Source organism: Corvus cornix, chromosome 1, assembly GCF_000738735.6.
Source record: "Corvus cornix cornix isolate S_Up_H32 chromosome 1, ASM73873v5, whole genome shotgun sequence".
NCBI lineage: Eukaryota > Metazoa > Chordata > Aves > Passeriformes > Corvidae > Corvus > Corvus cornix.
In genome coordinates this window covers 101,131,036-101,156,182 of record NC_046332.1, presented here as the reverse complement: position 1 = coordinate 101,156,182, position 25,147 = coordinate 101,131,036, and the positions used below count along the sequence as shown (strand labels likewise).

Sequence of the window (25,147 nt, the reverse complement as noted above, 5' to 3'; positions counted from 1 at the left end):
ATTTGCAGAGGAAAGAAGAGGCCACTCAGTGCTGGCTTAAAAAAAGGGTATTTTATTACAGTGCTTAACCTGTTCTTGAGCACTTCATTAAAAAATGTTGAGAATACTGTGTCCAAGTTTAGTTATTTACATCCATTTAAATTGTAGAGAAAGCAATAAATTAGCAAGTTTTTGGAAAGCTTGCCACATTAAACATGAAATCTATTTAAGTGGATGTTAAATTGATGGGGTAGTACCACTTCATTTGAAAATTAAACCACATGTTGGGAGAGATTTCTGGATAATACAGACTGAATATTCAGTTATTTTCATAGAATTCTGAGCAAGTCAATACAACGTTTACAATCCTGGTCTCAACCAAAAATATGTCAGATGAATCTGTTCTCCACCTTTCTAAAAGAACTGAACTGCTGCTTGATGTTATCAGCAAAAGCATGGGGAAAAATTACCATCTTTGGGCATTTCTGAAATTAATTTGAAATGAAATTCTGGTTTTTGAATTTCTGGTCTTGTGGGGAAGGGTTTGGTGGGGGGAGGGGAGCTAAATAATAAGTGAGAACTTCTGGATTGTTCAGGCAAGTTGATTGTTGTCTTGAGTGTCTTCAACTTCACTGACTTAAGTCTTCAACTCAAAGCGGCCTTCCTAAACATCTGCTGTTCCTTTTGGGGTAAGGCCACAATGATGGTCACCCTGTGGCTGCCTCTGTCAAGTTCCCACGTACCATGGGTTATGGTTGTCCAGCTTGCTTTGCAGTCTGTCCCATGGCTCGACAAAGTATTCCCTGTCCGTGTCACATCAGTTTTGGTTTTCAGCCATAGATACTGAATTCACCTGATACATCAGTGCTGAGCAGGAGTATATGTGGAATAATTGGGGTTTATTTTAATTGCAAGCTTATAGTGAAAGCAAAATGAGCTGCACTCTTTGGATGATGTAAGAAAGTAAATGAAGCTTTTAGGTTATTAACTACCATAGACGTCCATGTTTCATGTTTTGTAAGAAGTGCTGATCCAGGACAGGAAGCAATAGCATCTTTTAGCAGGCTCTTGCATGTCTTTAGAAAAAACCAAGTTATTTAGTGCACAGGAATGTCACTGGTAAACCTGAGGGCAGTTTCCGATAGACTGAACGTGCTAATACAAAACCGGATGCAAAACAGCCATGCTGCCATCACAGGGCATAAAACTGGGAGAGGAGTCACTTGGGATGCATTTTGGACAATGTACCCCGTAGATAAGGGCTAGGGCAGAGAGGGAAGGCCTTGTTGGGTGTCCCTAAGAAATGCCTTGCATTCAACACACAGACATGTGCCACCCCTCCTCCACCCCTGGTGGGGGTTGGCTACTCTGGACAGGCAGACAGGGAATGAAATCCCACAGAAGTGGCCACCAGCTATAGTTGGAGGGAAGGCACTCTGCTGCAAGGGGGCAAGCCCAGTTCCCTGATGCCTTAATTCTGCTGAGCAGCAGCAGTGCCCATGCCTACAGGGGTTCCCACTGCACTGCCACTATTCCCCTTGTGCTGCTGAACAAGGTAGTGTTGCTGCCTGGCTGGGCAGTTCCTCCTCCACTGAAGGGCAGGAGCAGCACCTTCTCCCCACCGTGACTGAAATGGGGCATCTGGCAGGCTCTGGCACTGCCACCCTGAACCTCTGTGTAAATGCCAGAATTACTCCAAAGCACCTTTGTGATCCCTGCAGAATTCACAACTGAAAAAAAGTATTTTGAAAGCTGCTGCTTTTAAGTAGTCATTTAAGTCAAAACAAAACTTGGCCCCTATTAATTCACTTTACAAGGTCCTTTTCTGTGACTATGTGGAATAACACGCAATAGGAACAGGCTATTCCTTACAAATTTAAATGCTTTCTGTGTTCTTCTGGGGCTTCTTCCCTTTGAGAAAGAAAATAATTAATCTTTACATTAAAAAACTTCTAGGCTGTTTGTCTCTCCAGAATAAAATAGCTCACTCAGATAATAATAAGGAAACACAAAACCATGCATATAACACTACTTAAGGTTATGAAGCAGAGAATACTGAAAAATACAAACTCCGAAGTTAGGAAACTGGTAGAATCCCAGGTTTCATGCTAACAAATGCAAGCTAAATGTCAGATCTACAGCACTCAAATTCTGTGTAATAAACAGTGTGTGAAAGTGAAGGGCAATCACAGCTACCAGTCCTACACTGCACAGATACAGCCAGCACGTTTGGGTCCAGACCTCAAGAAAAACAAGCTGAAGCTTCAGCCATTGTAGTAGCAGAAATAAAGTATATTTTAATTTTTACATGCATTTCTGAGCAAGTTTGGTTTTTTGATTTTTTTTTTTTTTGTTTGTTTTTTTAATACAGCCACTCGGCTTCCCAGATCCTGTTACAAAACTGTGGGGACAAGGAGCCTAATTACCCATTCTCACATTGGTGTTACTGGGCACTTAGTTTGTAATCCCACGGAGGCCTGGTTTGCTTATTTCACCTGACTGGTCACAGGTTCCCACCACCTCCTCCAGCACTTTTCGTGACAGCTGATTTTGCTGGGATAATGCTCCGTGCCGTCCGGCCCTGTGACGCGGGATGCACAGCACCTGCACGGGCACAAGTCAGCTCTCACACCACAGCTGTGGGAAGCAGGGCAGCCCCAGGGAATGGAAGATGTTACCAGCCTGCTGGTGGCGAACTGAGCCACAGTTTGCTACATGCTGTGCCAGTGACCCAGCGAGATAACTGAGCATCTATGAAAAAAATAAGAAACCTTAGGGAAAATTGGTTGCTAAGGTGTAGTGAGAAAAGGTACATTGTAAGAAACTGGCGGTCACAAATTTCTCAAATGGAATTAAAAACTTAGTGCTGTCTATCCTTTGAAATATGCCTTTCAAAAAAGTTATTATTTCAAAAGTTACGCTATTAAATTGCAACTCCTACATCTGTTAATAACTAAAACATTTAATCAAATTAACTAAGCTACAGCTCTGCCTACAGTTATGACAATATATAGTGAAAGTCGGGTTTGAACTGAACATCACTTTTGTTGGATTACTCCATATTGGACAAGTTACACATGAAGAAAGAAGGAAAAATGTATAATCAGCATGCTAGGTGCAGTATGCATTTAGAAAAGCAAAAATATATATATATAATATCCAGAAGCAATGTTCACTCAATCTTAACTATCCTGGGGAAAAACATTCTTGCTGTGAGGAATGCTACTGGTAAAAGTCAGATACCCAGATTTTCTAAGGGAGTTTATGTTACAGTGTTGGGAGTTGTAATGAATTCCTATTTGGGAGCACTTCATGCCTGCTTTAGGCTTCTAACATGGGGTCTGATTGATTCTCTAAAGGCAGGAGCCCAGTTCTTTGGAGAGACTAAAGGGAGTTATCTCTACAGACCATTAGGGCACTTGCACCTTCAGTGCCACAAACTCTCTCCAAGTGTCTGAGGACACTGAGGTGCCCAAGTTAAAAACCTGAAGATAAGCCATGTGAAATACAGTACATCTAGCAGCACAAATCTTTTAAATAAAAGTGAAAAAATACTGGTAAGGATTTATCTAACTGCAGGTACTTTGCTAATATAGCTGTCATTTCAAAAGGGTTTTGTCCCAGTAATTTCATTTTTATGTACCCTACTCTTCACCTTGGCTGTAGGAAAGCAAGGCAGTAAAGTGCCTTAAACTGTTCGTAAAATAAACTTTAAAAGGCTCTAAGTCAAGTCCTCCTCTCCCAAAAACATAAAAGTATTCTTTCATGTATAAACCCTTCAGTTTCTTCAGCCACTCTGCAGCCATCTTGATTGAGCCTTCACAATCACATCTTTGGTTCCCACATGGACACTTTCCACCCCTCCAGCACAGGTTAGGCAGGTTGTTTTCACCTACAAATGGTGTGCAACCAAGAGGTATGCAAAGTATTTCTAACCTCACTCGAGGATTACAGTTCCGTGGTCTCCACTCTTATTTGGGGATTAAGGTACTGAATAAACTGATTGTTTCTCTGTGTACTTGCTACTTGGTTTTAGTCTACTGCAATCCCTACAATCAGCTCAGCAGCTCAGTGAAGGCAGAGAAAAATCCAACACTCATGACCAAAAAGCTCCTACTGGCCAAGTATTGTACCATCAAACAGTGATGTCTTTGAGATCCCTTTTCTCCAACTCATAAAACGATTAGATTTTCTTTGTCTAGAAAGAGATTTCCCATAAACAGATGAAAAATACAAATGGCAGTCATCTACACAGACCTGGATCTGCAGTGTGCTGGGGTGTGAATTTACTGCACACTGGCTGATCTGTACTAACTCCTTACAGGGACAGTAAACACTTAACACACACATAACAGAAATAAGCATATACCAAAGAGGCTTCACTTCTCTATTTGTACTCAGTGTGCATCCAGGTGTTGCAGCAGTTCAGAGGGACAGAGGAGCTAGAGTACTTGACATTCACACCTTCTATAGGACGTAAAACTTTTAATTTTCTCAAGCTTCGCACACAGTAAACTATGTTCCTTTATTAGGAAGAAACATTTTAATGTGCAAGAACACTTTATTTGAAATTCAAATATATCTGGTGCCCTATTGGAAAGATTTCTTTGTCAGCTCTATTTTTATCAATTAGTGATTTCTGAAAATAATTCTCACTTTGTTTTGGGAGTTTCACTATTTTTTCCTCTGCTGCTTGATCTCTTTTTACCCCTGCTCCTGGATCGAGAGGAACTCCTGCTTCTGCTCCTGCTGCGTGTCCGACTGTGACTCCTGCTGCGACTGCGGCCTCTCCTCTTCCTGCCCCTGCTGTGAGACCTCCTCCTTTCTCGACTTCTCGACCTCCCCGACCGGCGCCGCCTCTTGTTTTTGCGGCGATTCTTTTTTCTCTCAGACTCTCCGTTTCTCCGGTAGGAATGGTCGGGGCTGGGGCTGCCCCTTCTCCTGGACCGGCTGTAATAGTCGTCACGATGGCTCGATCTGTTTCTCCTCTCAGAGTTTTTAGACAACTGATGAGTCCGTTCAGGAGAAATACGTATGTCTCTATTGGCCTCCCAAAACTCATTGTTTGGATTTTTGAATACATGAAGAAAGTTGCAGTGTTTCCCTCTCGGACACTTCTGCCTTTCAAATAAGCCTGCAACAGATTAGGGTTTGCTTTTTTATGAACCAGACCTGTTAAATCTCTTTCTTCATTATGTACCTAGTGGAAGAAACTTAATTATCGGAATTTTTGCTTCTCCAAACAGAAGAACATGCATCTGACCACCTATCAATTTAATTCACACAAGATTAATTTTCACTGTGTACTTTTCTTGGAATTAGCTTTTTAACAGCTATGAAGATTTGGTTTTAGTTTAGAACAAACTTCATTTTTCATACCTTAATGTAAGAAGGTAAATCTAGGTAAGTCAAATATTATAGTTACTGCTAAGAACCGTTGATAGTCCAGAAACTGCTGTTGCTTCTCAACAGATAAATTAGCACTTCCTGTAGTTTCACCCTAAGATTATTATTTCTAAAGTTATAATCCAAACCTTCATTTCTAGACCATGGTAAATCCACTAGAACAATTCAGACACTTACATGACATGGTGTAGTACTCCCTTTCTTTCCTGGATCTACACAAGCAAGTTAGCACTTTTGTCTTCCAAACAGAAATGAATACAACACTAGGCAGATCTGAAAGCTACAGACTAATCCCTCTTTTTCACTTCCATGAGTGAGTACTCTTTCAATAACACATATTCTCTTTTCCAAGACTCACCACATATGGCAGTTTTCCACCTCGTCACAGGACAGAATTCACAATGAAGCTGTCTGCCTGCATACCATCGTCCACTGAACAGAGCCAGAGCTGCCTGACAGTCCTTCTCCCTTTAAAAAGTAAAAACAACAGACAGCATTACCATCACACAGTTATTTCAGACACCAATTTTGGGCTCCATTACACTATGAGAATGAAGTGGATGGACAGTACAAACACTTCTCATTCATGACTCAGCTCTGGAGTTCAGTTCTAACGCTTGGTAAGACTGCGAGTACTTACGACTGGTACTGGACGTACACATTTCCTCGCAGGTGAGGCTCATAGTTGCAACTGACCTGAGGGGATGGAAACAGGAAGTTAGGGCAGTGGAAGGTTTATGCTGTACAGCAGCTCACACATTCTGAGATGGGCAATTCTCATTTATGACAGTTCATCCATATCAATTTAGAGATGATTTTCTTCTGAATACAGTGTTAACCAAAAAACAAAAAAACAAAAAACCCCAGAAAAAAAGCCTTTCTGGCTTACGTTTGACTGTTTCCAGCACTATGCTTTGATTAAATCTGGGACCTTGGCTTCACTTAGTCCACAAGACAGCTTGTACTCCATTGTCTTGCACTTGTCTGGGCCAACCCTACTATGCAACATCCAAATCCTGCTCTGACAACAGTTAGTAGTATCCTCAAGTGGAAATGAGGGATTCATTACAGTAAGCGACTCTAGAGGAGTGTATCTTCACAGCATCCCGTGAACTGGGTTCGAAAAGCTGAAGACACCATCCTTCACTGTACAGTTCTGAAAAACCTTTTTTTTGTAATGATTTAGCATTCAAAGTATATCTAAAGCTCTCAAAAATATAAAAATTACCTTTGAAAAAGCTTGCTGCTTGTTACAAAAGATTCTGAGATGGGCAGGTCCAAGCAGGTGGAACCCAGTTCTCCGGGGCAGAACTGCAATTCCAGCCTCTGTTGCCTGCAGGCCTTGTCCAATATTCGCAGCAAACTAGATTAGTGGCTCCTTTCATCCCTGAACCCTGGCTGACCCTCAGGGAATACCTCTTTGTATGCTGGATCAGGAAAGGGCTTCAGCCACAATAACAAGCAGTTGTACAGTTAAGTATTACAGGGTAAGGAGTCAAACTATTTGAGATAAACAATGTCAAGACAAGAACAAGTGAGAATGATTTTGCCATAGCCATTTCTGGGTAGGAGAAGAACCCTAGTCTTCTAGGGTAGTGTTTTATCAGGATCTTCCAGATTCTGGAGCAGCTTCCCAGAAAAAACAGCCAAAACAAAACCTTGGACTACACTGGAAAAGGAAATCAGCTGAAAGACAGGTGTGTATAATCTGATTCTAAACGGTCACAGAGTCTCAGCTCAGTCACAGTTAAGATCCCTGCAGCCAACATGTCATTCCGTAGCATCTCTAATGTAGTTAAAATGTCCATGAGAATCACTTTGCTGTTGCACAATTGTCTCAGAAGCCACGAAATGCCACACTAACAGTCACAGGGACCCAAGCAGGTGCAGCTTAGCACGGCTGCACAGAATGCCACTACAAAGCCAAGGACCTGACTTTGCTGATAAGGCTTTTCAAGCCATGCTCCATAGGAAATCTGCATCCTGTGTTCTAGTAGAGGACAGCCTGCTAATATCCCATGAGTCAAAATACGGAGGGGATACTCCACTCCTCCAAACAAGTGAAGGTTTCTTACCTATGAAGCTCATAATGCAACTATTGAAAACTCACTCTTTCTACTTTTCATCTTGCTTGAAATGCTAATGCTATCTCAGTCCTGAGGCAGTTGTCAGTAGATGAACACAAAAGGAGAAAAGGCACTATGTGCCTCCTGGTGACTTCAGGAAAACAGCGATGGCAAACAGAAAGGGATGCTGCAATAGATTCTGATACAAGGAGATTGCACCATCCAGGCTGCATATTTTGGGGCAACATGGGACTGTCAACACACACACATCTGTCATCTCTGAGGTCTCCATTTACAGATCCCTCTTTTTCCCCATAAGAAATCATAATATAAATGGGAAAAAAATCAGTACAAAACATTCAGCAAACCAAATGCACAAACTAATGATGGATGACAAATCTCAAGACGATTTATGTAACTTACCTTTCTGTAATTCATCCTACTGAAATATCTGCTATCTTTTCAGTTCATTGTAATCTGATTTTATTTTATTCAGCCAGTCCTAAAATGACATTGTTTGGGTGTACACTCCAAATACATTTCATACCCCACTATTTCATTCCTTAGGCCCAAATACAGTAGCTCAGATGTATTTATATTGTCTAACAGTCTTAGTGGACCCTCTTGGGCTTAGCACAGGGTAAGAAAAGAAAGAACAATGGAATAAGTGGACTGTTGAGCAGTGTGAATAACTTGCAATATAGAAGCACAAGCTTTTGTAACAGTTCAGGGGAATGGGAGAGAAGATTCACCCAGAGTAAGATGGTGCTCTGTAAGAGTAGTGACAAGTTTACAGGTGACATGAGAGATGCAGTTTGCTGTAAGGATGCTGCATAGTTCCCTAGTGTACACAGGCTTTGGCTGGGGCATGCTGGACAGAACTTCTCTTAAGGCTCATGAACCACACTTGGATGCATACCTTGAACTGAACCACCTTCCCCACATTCTGAAATTCAGGGAGCACGTCCTCATAGAACTCCAAGAACTGCTGGTAGGTCTCCTCATCACTGTACTCGAGACTGGCATCTGTGTCATAGTCGTCTCTCCGGCACTGCTCCATGCCAAAAGTGATGAACATCCCTCGCACGAGCAGTGTCTTGCTAGATGTGGGGTAGTTATGCTTGCGAGAACACCTGGACAGGTGTAGTGAAGAAAGAGAAGTGGAAAGATTGGCACTTTCAGCAGAAAAAACACTTGTGAAAGCTTCAAACATTTGCCATTTTCACTTACAGTTACTATAAAAGAAAATCCATTAGTGGAAGATCAAGATATTACAATTACTAAACCAAATCTTTTGGAGTGAGTTTGTACATAACCTTAATGCTTCCTTAATGCCATTAACAAACACGTTCTTGCTTAAGAAACCACAACTACAAAAGCTATCAATATCAGTGTCACAGTGAGCACAGAAGTAATTTCTTTTAGGCTACTAGGGTTAATGTGTCCCCATTTTCTGAAGGGCTTAAAAGATTGTCAGGAGTCTTTCTATAAAGAGATTTTAAAGCAAGTCCCCTGCTCTTCTTTTTGCAAACTGAACAACTTTTACTGAAGTTGTTTTCATCATATAGGGATGGAAAGCAGGAGTGAGGGAAGAACGGCACATTTAGACCTGCACCTGGATGAGTACAAGACTGGTATTTTTCCACTTCTAACAAAAACAAAAAAAACCAAGAAACCACATGAAACAATTACAAAGGTTCTTCTAAGTCAGTCTTATCTTGATCTGCATCTTCTTGGCAGCCATAAAAGTATTAGGTCTCCCTCACCATGCATCATATTCAGGCTACCTTACCAACATGCTGAAATACAGTTCTCCCCTACACACCTTTAGATTCAGTAAGAACACAGATGTTCTCCATGTTTATTTCACTGTGCTTTATGATTCCCATGCAATATGTCCCCAAGCAATGGGGTCATGCACTCTCCAACACATTTCTCCTTGTCATGACATGATCAGAAGAACATCCAGACTAGTAGTCTCTTTATGTCACTGGACAGCACAGACAAACTGCAGGGAGGTCAGGTCTCAAAATGGGCAACTACAACCTAGACTCCAGCTAGGAAGCTTTTCTGCACCCAGTCAGTCAGAAGTGGACTCTCACCTTCTGGTTGACACCTTAGACTTCAAAAAGCAAACAACAAAAAAAAATCCAATCTCCAAACCCAAAACTAAACCAGAAGACAATTAATTTGATGCTTATTATTTTTTTACATTTTAGAAGCTGCCTCCTTTTGCTGTTCAATTTCAAAAGAACACAAACCCAACCAATATTGTCTGTACATAAAACGATACATTCACATGACAGAACAAAAGGAACCCCAAGGAAAATGAATGACTCAAGAATCCAACATTACTGCAAAACGTTAGGTTTTGAATTACTGGGGAAATTGGTAGTAGCAAACTCAGCCGGTTTTAGCTTCTTCAAGACATAGTGAACTTAGACAAGATTCAGCAGTTATTTGTTGATAACACTGGCTCTTAGTTTTGCACAACTCCTTCCAACCCATCCTTCCAGTCCTACCCTAGCTGTACCAGTCCTTCAACTCACAGACAGCACTAGACATTACAATGACCAGATTATGAAGGAAACAGGTATGTGAGGAAAAAGGAAGAAGATGAAAGAGAGGTAGCTGAGATCAACAGGGGTTAAAAGAAGAAGGGCAGAGTATGTTTCTCAGTATTTATTTTCCAAGGGTTATTCATAGTTCAAATGCAAAGTTCAAAGCAAAACTGAATTTTATGCAATCCATAAATAAGCCATGGAGGCTATCTCCATTAAAGACCACTGAAACAAAAACACTGTGAAGATTACAAAGACCTAGACATTTGAAAAAGAATGCTGTCTACAGTGACATAGCTGGTGAAATTTTTATTATGGAATTCAACACATATTTAAGAATAGAAAAAAAGATGTTAACTTGAAGCTTCCATATAGTTGAATTATAATTATCCACAGTATACATCACACTGGAACAAATTACTCCTAGGATAAAGAAAACTACAAAGAAAACTACAATAGCTGGACCACACATGTTTCAGTGATACAAGTTAGTAAAATAACCTCAGAAGTTTTTGCTGAAGATTCATGTAATAAATATCAGAGTACTTCTCTGCTAAGCTGTTGTTTCTCCTTAGCACAAAAAAAATCAGGGATTTTCCAGCCAGAAGCTGCATTTGGGTCATCATTGTCTCTGGTCGGCGATGAACATGTACTCCACAAACTCATTTATACTTCTGGCTTCCTCTACGTCCTCTGGCAACACGTTTGCCATTTGTTTCATATGAGAAAGTCCTTTCTTTTTCAAAGCTGGTAAACATTCAGAGACACCTAACTAAAATGCAAATAATCACTCCTACCCTACTCCTGAGTTTGCTGTTCATCTACCACAGCCCTCCTCCATCTCCCTCTTTGAAAGCAGAATCTGGACTTGTCAGCCACTTCTACAGGGGTGTTGCTCATCTCCCATCATCCTGACGAGCTTCTCTGTTCTTGCCTTTTACTACACTTCCCTCCTGAGATAGGGCATCCTGTCAGCGTACCAGAATCATGAATGAATGTATTGCACATTTAAATAGTGAGAACTCTGGAAGCTACGTGACAACTTTCCCAACTGTGCAGATTTACCTTAATTTACTTTAGTCCATTTGGGATTTGAACAGATGCAAATTAGAAAATAAAAAAAAATCTAACATATGACATATCAAACCTGTACTAATAACAGACCATATACATTCTGGCAGGTGTTTAAGCTAAGGAAAACTCATTCTGACCAGTGTAACCAGAACGCAGCCAGAATGCACCATCAATAACATGCCATAACAATAAACAGCTCAATTCCAGCCAGGCAATGCTCTGCTCTCAATCCACATCCACATCCACAGAAGTATTTTATGTGGCAATTTTTCCTCCGTTTGCTTATGACCTAACTAAGTTGCCTCCCTTTCATCTCCCTAACACACTTCTATCCTGGTATATATTCAATGGATTACCTGTCTCCAAATCGGCAGGAACCTGTTTTAATATAGAATGGGCAGTTCGCTCTGTCCTTCTCTGTTCCCAGATTCTCTGGGGGCTCTGGGTTGTGCCAACTCACACCATTCTCCAGCTGTGGAAGAAACATTAAAGTACACAGAAGTTAGAGACAAGTAAAGAAATAAAACTAACTAAATTCACATGCAGTTGTGAGCACTGTGTTTCTACAAAGCAGGCTGAACCTAATTAAAGCATTGTTTTTCTGCCTTGTACACCCGTGTTGTGGTTTAATCCCAGCCAGCAGCCAAGCCCTGTGCAGCCACTTGTTCACAGCCCCACCAGTGGGATCAGGGAGACAATGGAAGGGTAAAAGAAAACTCGTGGGTTGGGATAAAGACAATTTAACAGGGAAAGCAAAAGCCAGGCCCACACGCAAAGCAAACCCAGGAATTCATTCACTGTGTCCCACAGGCTGGCAGGTGTTCAGCCATCTCCAGGACAGCAGGGCTCCACCATGTGTAATGGTGACTTGGGAAGACAAACTCAATCACTCCAAATGTTCCCCCCCCTTCCTCCTTCTTCTCCCCCCTTTATATACTGAGCATGATATCAATGGTCTGGAATATCCCTTTGGTCAGTTGGGGTCACCTGTCCTGGCTGTGTCTCCTCCCAACCTACCATGCACCCTCTGCCTCTTCACCAGCGTGGCAGTATGAGAAGCAGAAAAGGCCTTGGCTCTGTGTAAGCCCTGCTCAGCCATAACAAAAACATCTCCACATTCTCAACCCTATTTTGAGTGTAAATCCAAAACGAAGCCCCATACTAGCCACCATGAAAAAAATTAACTCTACCCCAGCCAAAACCACCATAACCTGGCAGAGAGAAAGCTACAACTATTTACTTATTTTTCTCTGCAACAGCCCAAAGCTCAGCATTATCACTGTTAAGTATATAACTGCATATAGAAAAGGCTAAAATAAAAGTAACCTGCTAAAGGCCAGAATTTAAAAAAATTAAATTCATAGTTAAAACTGGAAGTAAAAGTGTCCACACTGATCATCTTGGATCATTAAGATTTCTATAATTCAAAATGGCTTTACCAAGTTGCAAGCCTTGAATGACTACAACCCAGACACATATTTAAAAAAGGGAATTTTCATTCTAACCAAATAATCTGTAAAGCTGACTGGCCTAAGTTCTCATTTTAAATCAACTGAGAACTCTTTTTATTCACAAGCAGCATTTGACCTAGCTACCAGTTCTGTTCATGACTTGCAGCCATAATTTTCTATCACCAGAACAGCCCTGTTATATCAGCAGTAACTGAACCCTGAACTGATACTCTAATGCAGTCTCTAACATACCACATTTCTGACTATTCCTTCACAGACATGACTGCTAATGCATCTTGAGCTCTGGGCAGGCAGCAGTTCAGAGCACTTTCCTACCCATCTTATGAAACAGATTCCCTAAAGAACTGTTTAAACATGATTTGGAACCAAATGTAACTCCAATGTAGCTATGGCAGTCAATAAACAATGGATAACTAAGTTAAAACATTTTTTCAGATTCATGCAGTGGTTTAAACAGAGCAAGAATCTTCACAAGTTTAACCACATGACAGGGATAAAAGCCATATTATTCTTTAAGGCAGTCTCTAAGATCAAATGAAAACTGCAGGTTTTTTTGCTACACACTGCCAGCTTGAGATCCATGCTCTTCCAGACATCCAAGCAGTCAAGCTTCTCCCTCCCCCACCTTTTTATCTTTTCCTTAAAGATCTGTGCCCTCCTCTACCACTGAATCCTCTTATTTACAGCCTGACATCTGCTTAAAAAGACAAGTTTATCTGGCCACCCAGGACTGACAGATTTATTTAGAATTACAATTCACAAATAAACCATCATGCATAGTGTTTTTTAATAGCACCCAGCAGTATTTCCAGGTTCATTTTGACTCAGACCTCCTGAACAGTCATCAGCATGCACAACTGCACTGCCACCAACCAGCCAGAAATATGCTTAATTATGTTCCACCCAGTAAATAATTGTTTACAGCTCATGCAAGCCACTATATATTAAATTTATTCAGGCCCTTAGGTTTTCGAGAGCAGATGGACAACATGCTAGAAGGCAAACACCGGATGGAAATTAAATTACTTTTCAGTTCTTTTTTCAAAAAGTCTCTGAGCATACCTGGCTTTCAGCTTGATCCAGCATCCTCTGCACAGCTGCCTATAAATGGTGCAAACACAGGACTAGTGAAAACCCTGAGGACACGCAAAACATCTGGTTTCTTTAGTTAAGAACCTAATTTACAATGCTCAGTGATTATGTATAATGAAAGTGTGATGGGGTTTGCTTTAAAAACAAGAGATTTACTTTGGCTCTGTAGCAATTCATGTACTACAAAGCTGTTAAAGGATACATCAGACAAGACCCTCATGTAGATTATTTTCCAAACTAAATGATAGACAATGTCAAAGTTTAATTTTCTTTTTTAAAACTATCATTGAACTATGGATGCTTAAATCTGTCTCCTGCTCTAGTACACAGCCTGGTTACAATTAAGTCCATAATGGTTTAGTTGCACTAAATGTTTTAACTTACACATTTTATGGAACACACAGAAAAACACAATGCTTAGTGAGCCTCTGTTGAAACAAGAGATGCAACTCGTAAGAAACTTAAACATCATAAGTTAACCACATCTAGCTCTTCAAATACAGGAAAGCAATGAGGATATTCTTTCCCTTCCTCTTCCTAAGCGGGCTGAGTAAAACAGTATCACTCTCCAAAACTGGCTGGACACTACTTCTAACAAATTGTTCTATGAAATTCCTAGGAAAAAGACATTTAAACATAATCAATACAAGAAAATATGCTAGGACCGATCTAATTTGAAAGAGAATTAATTAAATTAAAAAAGAGGAAATAAAAATTAAAAATGTAATTCAAGATGAGGACTCAGACAGCATCTGGTACTGATCACCAAGGATGTCAGATATTATCCACCCTAATAAAGAAAAATGAAACAGAACAAACAAACTCCCCAAACCACACAAACAAAAATCCAAAGCCAAAACCACTCCTTCACCCTCTCCAAAAAAGCCTCAAACCACCACCATCCATCAAACCAGAAAACCTATTTCTTCATTTTAGGGAGGAAAATTAGTTTTTTTCTTTTATCACTGTTACAATTTGAATAAACTGCTGTTTCAAGACACAGGCAAAACCAATTAACTTTCTGCTGCTAAAATGGGTGACTCCACTCTTAGCTGGGTATCAGTTTCCCTCTGGGTGCCTGTCAGTGCCCTCTATGAGCCAACAACTCACTATCCCAGTAAATAATAACCCAGAAAAACAAAAAGCAAAGAATCCAACAACCAAGCAAAAAAGAAAGCTGCGTCCATCTAGTTCAGGGACACAAGTTATCCCACTGAAGGCTTGGCAAACCCAGACACGTGGACAGAGGGGAGGAATAAAATCTTGCTGTTATCATGGTTCAACTCTCTTCAAACTATATCTCAACCCTAAATAAAGGACACGAGCATCATTTTCTCTCCCTACTCTGCAAAAAGAGAAACGGACACTCAGTACCTGAGGGAGTAAGACAGAAAATACAACAATTGCTGTTCTTTGGCATCTCTTATTCATCTGTTACATAATCAGTGGCACAACCAACTATTAACTGCAGAGAGACAGAACTGTCTGTTCATGGCTCTTCTCCTGCCATGGCTACCAGACACAGCCACAACACACCTCCCAGTGAAATGACTGGAAACTTTGTGATTGTGGAGAATCTAAAATGACCAGATCCTAGAAAGCTGCAGTCACTCTTCAGTGGCAATAAGACCAGTCCTCACACTGCATTACTGTACAGGACATCTTATATCCAGGTCACTGAACTTCTAAAACTTAGAATATTAAGAATAATGTATTGTTAACAGAAATGTTATCAATGACTTATATCTTCAATATCATTTTTTATTCCACTCAAGGAGCTCTGAAAAAAAGATACGTCCTGTTGGATGAGTCAGGTAAAGAAGAGCTGTAACACATCTTTTGATTAAGAACTGTGTTAAGGAACAGCAGCAATGTACTTCCATATTCCATATCCTCTTTGAGCATTTTCTTCAGCACTGACTGTGTTCAACTGGGACATTAAGGAAGGATTATCTTTAACACATGATGCAGAAAGTGCACTTATCAGAACCTGCATTGGCACAGTGCCTTCATATTTACCTGATGTAAACAATTACATACTGTGAACAACCAGATGCATTACCAAGAGTTACTTCAGGGTATCTGGACCCCCTGGATGCTCTTTAACACTGAACAATAGTTTAGTAACTTAGACAGAATGGGTTAACTAATGCATTTGCTAATTATAACAAAATCCCTCTTCAACATGCATAACTGTTGCATCTGATCATGTCACAGGATATATAATATGTATATCCTCCCACCACCAGGAATTACCTCTCTCTCTTTCTTCTCCTGTTGCTTCTGCTGTGCCACTTCTCTCTCTTTTCTTTGCTGCTCTTCCCATTCTTCTTTGATCTTCCTCTTTGTAATAAAAAGAAATTAGGGAACAAGGTTTTACAATCAGTCAAAGTCAAAACTACCATGTTGCATTACAACTCCTTGACCATTAAGTTTTCATCCAGTCAGAAGCAACTAAATCTCTGACAAAAACCATTTTAGGAGTTCTTTTCTTTTCTTTTCTTTTCCATTGTGCTTTTCTATACGAAAGACAGTAGAGTCTATGCTTCCAAACACAACAGCATCAAGAAAAGTGAGTCCATCACAAAATAATAAAAGGTAGTATACTAAGTCTACCTTGTTGCCAAGCCCAACTCTAAGTTTTTATATCTTTATACCTCTTCTTCTTCTTGACGCTTTCTTGCGGCCTCTTCTTTTTCTTTCTTTAGCTTGAACTCTTCTTGGGCCTTTTCTTCTCTCAGCAACCACTGCTCATGTAGTTTTTGTCTACCAAAGAAACCAGACACCACTTAGACCACCCACTTAATGACTACCCATAACTGATGCAACTGTCATAAATACAACTCAACTTTGTTACTATAGTAATAACTGCAACTTATCTAATCTTCTTTAAAGGAGAAAATTCCATAGGAATCATTCAGGCTTTAGAGAAAAGGACGGTGTAGCCTGACATACTCAATAAAGATTGTGTTTCATGGAATATATTCAAACTTTTCAAAGTACCAAAATGGAATTGATTACGAGTGTTTACTGCATATATGCCATTTTCTAGATTTCTCACCTTTCTGCCTCAAGTTTTTTTTCTTCCTCTTCTTCCTCCTCTTCTTCCACTTCCTCCTCTTCCTCCTCTGACACAGATTCATCTTTTTCTGCAGCTTCTGAGAAAAAACGCATGAGAAGTTCAATGCATCTACATAACATCTACATGATGCTACAGCCAACAAAGATACACAAAGTGATATCTTTTAAAGAAACAAAAAACCCCCAATCACTTCTAGTTCCACTGACAGTACCAAATTCAGTTACCTGAGTCCCTTAGTTTGGCAAGTGCCTGCCGCTTTTTTTTCCTCTTCTCCTTCTTTAGAATAGCTCTGTACTTTTGATGGCTGAGGATGAGAGAACATTCCTTATGTTAAAACAGCCAAACAAATAATTTTTACTGTCATATGTGCACTTAATTTCCTTCAGCAATAGAAAAATCCCACAAACTGCACAATTAACAGGCACTTATATGAAACAGTAACTCCACGGCAGCATCTGACGTGACAAGGACATCTGTAAATCTGTGGCTGTGCTGTTAAGACTTGCATGTGGGCAGCAGCAAGAAGACACCGCACATGGGGTCTAATCCTATTTAAGTTATGCAGTATTTGACATCATCACCAACTCCATGAAATCTCACTCAGCTTCTAAAACTTGGTCACTAGATAAGATCAGGGAGAAAAGCTTGGAGATCTCCTACCCTACAATTTTGGCACACCTTTCAGCACATTCTAGTCTTTTATTTACAGGACATGAAATTTCAAGTCCTTTCTCTTCTCCTTTGATATTCTCCACAGGCAGCAGTCTCAATGCACAGCTAACAAAATACACTCCACAGCCCCCACAGACAATGCTCAGCTCTGCTCTTCTGCTACAGAAGCTTGGCCAGACTCTTCCTTGCTTGTCTGACAGCTTTGAAGAGCTGCCTACAGGCAGCACCACGTTTTCACTATGGTTAAAATGCCTCTAATGTCTAAAAGCCTTTTCACATCAGGCTCTTTTCTTTCAAGTTTCATTCTATTTTTCCTATTCCTAGCCAGTTCATAATGGATAAATAGGGAGGGACGATCTTCAGCTCTTGATATTTGTGCCACACCAAATGCTGACGGGAGATCAAAACCTTCCCCTTTTGGAGCGTGTAATTTTAAAGATTCCACAAGCGTAACTCAGAACTTCACCCACATCTCCAATCCTGTTCAGGATTGCTCACATCCTCACCACCTGCACACCTCTGCGTGCCCAGGTGACACCACGGTGCGTGTTCTGGCAGCAGCGCCTGCCCGCACAGACCAATGTCCCCACCTGTGCCCTCCGCCTCTGACCCGGCCAGCCCGGCTGCTTCTCACCTCGTGTCCCTGCCTGAAACGGATCGCATCCCTCAGCAGGTGCCTGGCGCTGACAAGCGATAACCTCCTTTCCAGTTCCCTGGGAACTTCCCTTTCTTGACACCCAAGGAAGGGACGGAGGAACTCCCCTTACTCTCAGGCTAGCACGCGAGGAGGAGCAGCGTAGCCCAAGCCGCTGCAGTGCCGGGGTTCGCCTCTCCCTCCAGCCGCACGACACCGCAGCGAGGCCTTGGCAAACACCTGGACACCCCGACCGGGGAACGTCGCTGTGAGCATGGCTGCCCTGGCCCACAGCCTCCGCGCCGGGGCTGGACGGGGCTCAGCCCGGGCACGCACATGCCGCTCTGCGCCGCGGCCTCCGCCGCTCCCCGCACCACCCACGGCCGCCGCTTTCCCGGGCTCGGGACGCTGCACCGCCCCTCCACAGCTCGGGCGGGCAAGCACAGCGGCCCCGCTCCCCCCGGTTCCGGCCGGGGCGGGACCGGCAGCGCCCCCCGCCCGCGGCTCCACTGCCTCCGGGCCCGTTCGCCGCCCCCAGGGCGGCCGCGCTCCCGTCCCGCGAACCTCCGAGCCCGGCTCCCCTCGCCCCACCGGGCCCCGGCCGCGCGGAGCTGCGCCACTGCCGGGCCGGGCCACGGGGCGGCCTCAGCCGCGGCCGCCGTGCGCTCGGGCGGTCCCAGCCAGGACGAGGCGGCGACTCTCCGCAGGGACCCGCGGGCCCTTCCCCTTGCCCCGGGGGGTCCCGGCCCCGGCCCGGCCGCGGCCTCACCTCGGCTTCCCCAGGGGGGGCTCGGGCACCAACATGGGCGCCGCCATCTTGCGGTGCCGACGGGACGTCACGTGACCCCGCGGCGGAAGGGCGCGCAATCGGTTCCGGCAGCCGCGCGCGGGCCGGGCGCGCGCCGCGTTCGCGTGGCGCGGGGGGGGCTCGTGTGGCCGCTCCGTCCGGAGCGCTGCCGAGGCACCGAGGGCACGGAAAGGCGGCACTGCGGAGTCCCATTTACCGAACTCTCTCAAAGACCAAAAGCGAGGGAGTGCACTGAACGCTCTTTTGTCACAGAATCGCAGAATTGGCCAGGTTGGAAGGAACCACAGTGGATCATCTGCTCCAACCTCCGTGCTCAGGCAGGGCCATCAGAGGGCACAGGGCTGTGTCCAGACGGTTCCTGAATATCTCCAGTGAGGGAGACTCCACACCCTGTCTGGGCAATCTGTTCCAGTGCTCCGTCACGCACAGTAAAGAAGTTCTTCCTCATGTTCAAGTGGAACTTCTTTGCATCAGTTTCTGCCCATTGCCTCTTGTCCTGTTGCTCGGCACCCCCTGAATATGGTCCACCCCTGGATCCATCCTCTGGCACCCCGCTTTTGATATTCGAATGTGTTGATGAGGTCTCTCAGTTGTCTCTTCTCGGGGTGAACAGGCCCAGTTCCCTCGGCCTTTCCTGATTCTGTGTAATGTCCTCAGCCCTGCTGGGTGACTGGGTGCCTGTGCAGTCTCAGCTCGCCTGGGGTGTTGCTGCTCATGGCAGTGCCTGAGTGATGCTCCGGGCAGTGACTGGCTGCCCACAGCCTGTGCTCTGGGAGCTGTCTTGGTTGTGTTGGGAATTGTGTGTGGGAACGGGGGTTTCGGTGCCTGCCATGAGGTGAACTATTAGTGTGTCCCTTGGCTGCTGTGAGCATGGCTGCCCTGGCCCACAGCCTCTCAGAGTTGAGGGAAGTCACAGTTCCAGTGCAGCAGCAGCAGTAGCAGCAACACACCGGAGTGGTACATAGATCAATTTAGCTCACACTGCTGATGTATTCCCATCATCGTCTCTGAGGCATAGTACCTGACCTGATTATAAACGCATTTCATGGCAGGAAACTACTCCACACAGACCCTCATGGTATGATGGATGGAAATACGCAAGTTGTCAGTAATCAATTCCTCTGCGACACGAGTGCTAGATTGCAGCCTTCGGAGGCAGTGTATTTGTAGCTTTCATTTGGGCATGTTTTGCATAGTTATTAATAATGTACATTGTTGATTAAGGCCTAAATTATTCTCCTAAACCACAATGTGTGAGCTTATTTCCTGTATCCTAGAGGTACTACGCTGCATAAACAGCCAGAGCTGCTGACGGTGAAGCACACCACAGCAGGCTCCATCAAAATCCGACTAATTGACTGTGCTGTTCGTTAACAGCATAATGAGTATCCTCTTAGGTTGAAGCTCAGTGAAGTTATTCAAAGCAAGCATGTGACTGCTACAGTCAGCAGTTACATTTGCCACTTGACCAATGAATATTCAGACCGTGACCTCTCTGCTGTTACTTAACCATGTGCCAGATCCTAGACTCTCTTTTAAAATGAAGGAGTTGTCATCAGTAGTACTTTCAGTGTTCTTGTGCAGAACATACATGTAAAATAACACATAATTTGCTGTTTCTTGGATACAGAAGATGGCAGTATTGTGCATTTAACAACTGATGAGCCATGACACCTGTGAAAGTTTTGAAAAAAACAGCCAAATGTGTTTTGTAATCTTATTTCATTAGGAAATTATAACTTTCATCCTCCCTTCAAGAGAGGAAGTGCCATAATATTAACCTTCCTTTAAACTATTTATAAGTCTAAATTGAGAAATTCAATCATTTCTTTCTTTGGTATGCTACATTTCATCATGGTGTTTTTCCAATGTTCTTAGGGAAGGCACCATCTTAAGCTTATCTATTTCAGCAACGAAAAGTAGGATTTCATTTTAAGAAAACACAAAATATAACAGCTATTACAGATATCCATAATGATTCTGGAAAAAGCAGTCATTCTCTTCAAAGCAGGAATACAATAGTTGTGTTTTTCTCCGTTTTGTTTATTCCTATTAATTTATACACATACAGCAACTTGATCTTCACGTCCAGGTGCAGACTTCCATACAATTTAATTAATACAGTGTCAGAAAGAAAAAAATATGGCCATTCCAGGCAAGAGCCATTCACATATCCAAAGTAATATTGCATTCCAGTCAGTAGCTGTTAGTCCTTACACTGGAATTATAGACTGTGGGCCTTCACAAGCAGAGTTTATTTTTGTGTCAACCTTCAGGTTGTGGAACTCACTTTTCCATATTTTGTAAAGAAAAGTACTCCTGCATGGTCTACTGCCATGTGAACCCCATCATGAGAAGGTCAGTATTGGATGCACAGATTATACTTCATGGAATAGCCCAGAACAGAGAAACTTTTATCTTACAACTTCTGGTTACATACCATGAGTTACATACCACGTTGCACTCTAAATCTCTCTGTGCCTTTCCAGATGTCTGCACAGAACTGTGCATGCACAGTAGAGCAGCTCTGAGTCGAAGTGCAGTGACTCTGTTTGGCACACATTTGAACTTCCTTTCACTGTGGCTCTTCTGGTTTCCATTTCTTGTATTTTCTGCCATTGTAGACTGACACAAGCAGATAAGAAGGGTTCACTCTCTTTGTAGTATGCCCAAGCCCTCCGTGGAAAAAAGAAAGATACATTTTATAAACATACAGATTATGTAAAAGTTGTCCTCACCATAATATTTGCCATATGCTCCAGGAGAAGAGTGGCACTTTCCCTCATGGAATTGTACTTTTTTTTTTTTTTTTCATGGTTGATGCAAATGGACATAAGAGAACACGAGGGAAATGGCAGTCAATCACTAGCCTGGATTTGTTGGACCCAGAAAGTACATGCTAAGTAGGAGACATCCAGGAGGTGTGGGCTTGGGACGGGTCAGTTTTCATTGATACTTCAGGGCTGTTGTTTGTTGTTTGATGATGAAGTGGCGGCAGCAGCACCATCCTCCCACCCCCTCTATGCTGGAGGTCTCTGTGTTCTCAGTCTCAGTGCCATCCCCACTGTGGGCTGTCCTTGGTGCTTTCCACTGCAAAGTGCCCTTTCCAAGGCGATACATGGGAATGCTGGAGAGTGCATCCTTCCCCCAGCTACATGACTGTGTCGAGAGCTAAATGATTTCTCACACACTGTCTGCTTCTGTGAGCACTGATAAAAACTCAGAGACAACCAAGTCACTTCTGCACTGTTACAGTGATGACAGTGGTGGCAGCCCTCATCCAATGCCCTGTTTCCCCAAAACCTTCTGGTAAAGATCTGCAGTGTTTGTAATTTCCACTGCACCCAAGGAACCGTGCAGCGCTGTGCACAACTGGGTCTGGAGTTCGCCAGGTACATTTCCATGAGTGACTAATGCTGACAGTCACACATTGACTCTTTCCTCATAAGAGTTCGACACTACTATTTAAGACTAAAGATTAACTTCCTCAGAGTTTAAAACTGTTAATTTGTCAAATTTGAAAACTGAGGTTAAGTTTAGCCATAGCTGTTAATTAACTTATACAATAGCTATCAATATTTTACTTCCCTGGGATTTTCCATTTCAAAGACATCAAAAGGAGCAGAAAAAGTACATTGCTAATCACATGGAGAAGATGGAAGGGGTTTGTTTATTTTACCAAGTCATATGCTTCCTTGAAATTTCAGTCCTCTCCTGATTTGTTTGGTAGTCCAAAATTTGATGTATTTTAAAATATGTATGTACAGATAATACATTAGCTTCTGTAGACCAAAAGCATTGAAAAAAATTACAGAGATACTCTTATTTTCAACCAGGCAGACAAATTCATTTGGTGCAATAAGAGAAATAATTCTTTGCACTAGTTCAGTGATATTTCTGGAATGCAGATCGTGCATGAAATTTTGCATGGCTATGATCTGTAGCTCCACAGTAGTTAGGAAAAAAAAAGATGCTATAAAAGAGGAGCTACTTAAAAGTCTAACGCCTCACAAAGTAGTCAGTTAAAAACATACCTTGCATATGTACATGAAGATTGTAATTTGTTCAAACAAACTGATGCCTGACTGATTAATCAGTGGTAAACAAATGCAGACATGCTTAAACAGTGCTATGTATCTGGCCAAAATGGGAACAGAAAGTTATCCATGCATATAGATTTATTAAAAGATACAGAGTGGCAGAATGTCTGTCTGTCTTTTTAGATTATGCAGATATACCCCATTTGTAAACTGAAAAGTTGCAGTGCTTTTTAAGACAGTATTTAAAAATACCATTAATTTGGAGCAAAGTTATCTTCCTGCTAACACCTGGTGTAGTCTTGCATGTCCACCTGGCTTATTTAAAAAACGTGCTGGCTTTGGGAAAAGATTTATAGATGTGTAGCAACTGATTGCTTATGTGCAGCACTTTGTGCATGTACAAATGGATAAGCACGTGGGCCTTCAGCTGGATACATTTGGCACACATCCACGTTGCTGTGCACATATATATCAAGTGCACGGTGCTCTCCCTGTGAGCTGTGAGCTGGGGTGTTTATCACACTGCTTCTTCTCCTGGCCTCCTCCCCTCTCTGCTGGAAAAAATCATTTGTCTTGCTTCTTGCCAGCAAGACAAATTGGGGAAAATCAGCCATCCTGGCTGGAATTCAGCAGCTCTGATCAGGGAATCCAGTCATGTCCTCTGAGTTTGTTCTTGCTGGGTGTCGTGTGCCTTCGATGTACTTTGACACCGGTCCTGTGCAATTCTGAGGGGAAGAACTGATTTGTGGTGTTTTACAGCAGGGAGAAGTGGTGATGCTGCGTATCACACTCAGTTCCATTTGCCTTCTGGCAGCAGGGAAAGAGTGCTTGGCTCTTCTCCTCTCTTCCCAACTTCTTCAGTGTTTCCCCCTAAGGTACAAAAAAGTTCACGTGTTCACTATTGAAGCAATGCACATGAATTTACCATGAAACTGATTGTATTCACATTGTTTTAAGATTTTTTTAAAGTTACAGATGTTCCAGTAACCTGACAGTCCTTCATACATCTGTACGTTTTTCAGTTCGCTCCTTTTGATGTGCATATATAAAGCAGGTTAATTTAAGCTGTCTTTAGAAATGAATACATCACTTTTGTTTTCATAGGCAGAGATTAAACATTCAAGTAGATAATGTATCCAATAGTTTTGAACCCAGACTGGGTTGCCTAGTAAGAGTAAAGAGGTACCTGGGAATCAGCTTGGTGAATGACTTTCAAAGATGGGATATCAAGTCCTTTAAAATTGGCTTCTAAAAATGGTTTAAATTACTGAAACAGTAAGTTCTCTGTTACCCCAAAGTCAAATATCGAATGTAGTAAATACTGGTTATTGTTTTTTGTAAATTCAGTCCAACAATTAAGTCAGATTTTCTCACTGTTTGTCATTTGTGTGAAGCTCTTTGGGTTTGCAGTCTCAAGACACCCTTCGTAGTGCTAAAGGACCAACTGAAAGTAATTCTGAAGCGATCTTCAATGTAGGAACTAACCATTAATCAGAATGGCTACAGGAGGAGTACAGCAACAGAATGAAATAAAGTAATCCTGTCTTGCTGCCTAGATTGCAGAGACTGTTCAAATACCTGCAATACATCTCAGTTTCGGAATTGTTTTTGTCCACATTTATTTATTTGTCTTGGTAAACATTTGATTAATAGTGTAGAGTGCATTAAAATATTTCCTCACGTGTGTGTACACGTATACACAGTGAGTCATGTCTACAAAACAAAAATATGTTCCTATACAACATGCTTCCTACTAAATCCTTTTATTGCACCTCTGCTTATTCTAGTTGCTACCGTAACGAGCCTCTAACAGGAAAAAAGTATTTCTCCATGCACATAACAGTTCTTTTCATGCAAAGCAATGCCTCAGATGTTGGATGTTTTTGTGTAGAACAAGGCATTTGCTCTGATGTGCTCAGACCAGCTCCTGAGCCAGGACATGGGAGTGGGACCGGGGTGGGGATGGGGGGACGTGGCACTGTGCTCATCAGACTGGCCCTTCACAAGTGCTGTGAGTTCAAAGGCAAGTGAGGGGCAATACCTGAGCCCTGTTTTTTGGGTCCAGGGATTCTGTGTTCATCACACATTTCTTTTGGCGGGGTGAAAAGGGTGCTCAATCTTCCTTTATCCTCAAGGACCCTCAGTAGGGCCAGACAGTTTCCCAGGGAAGACAGGTGGTGGCTTTCTTTGGGATCTAGTGTCAGCCAAGCTTCAGATTCACCTGCTGTGGGTAACAGTTGCCAGCTGCTCTGGTGTGACAT

At 42.5% G+C, this 25,147-nt stretch overlaps 1 protein-coding gene across 1 annotated transcript; it reads right to left on the bottom strand.

The window, feature by feature from the left end:
* Positions 1 to 32: 32 nt before the first annotated feature.
* ZRSR2 (zinc finger CCCH-type, RNA binding motif and serine/arginine rich 2) lies at positions 33 to 18,908 on the bottom strand. Its single transcript, XM_039550847.1, is given in 12 exon segments — positions 33 to 5,113; positions 5,744 to 5,853; positions 6,026 to 6,081; positions 8,371 to 8,584; positions 11,443 to 11,558; positions 13,621 to 13,659; positions 15,907 to 15,993; positions 16,183 to 16,302; positions 16,305 to 16,416; positions 16,712 to 16,808; positions 16,957 to 17,036; positions 18,808 to 18,908. Coding segments are annotated over 12 exon segments (1,560 nt in total). The 5' UTR covers positions 18,855 to 18,908; the 3' UTR covers positions 33 to 4,631.
* Positions 18,909 to 25,147: the final 6,239 nt, after the last annotated feature.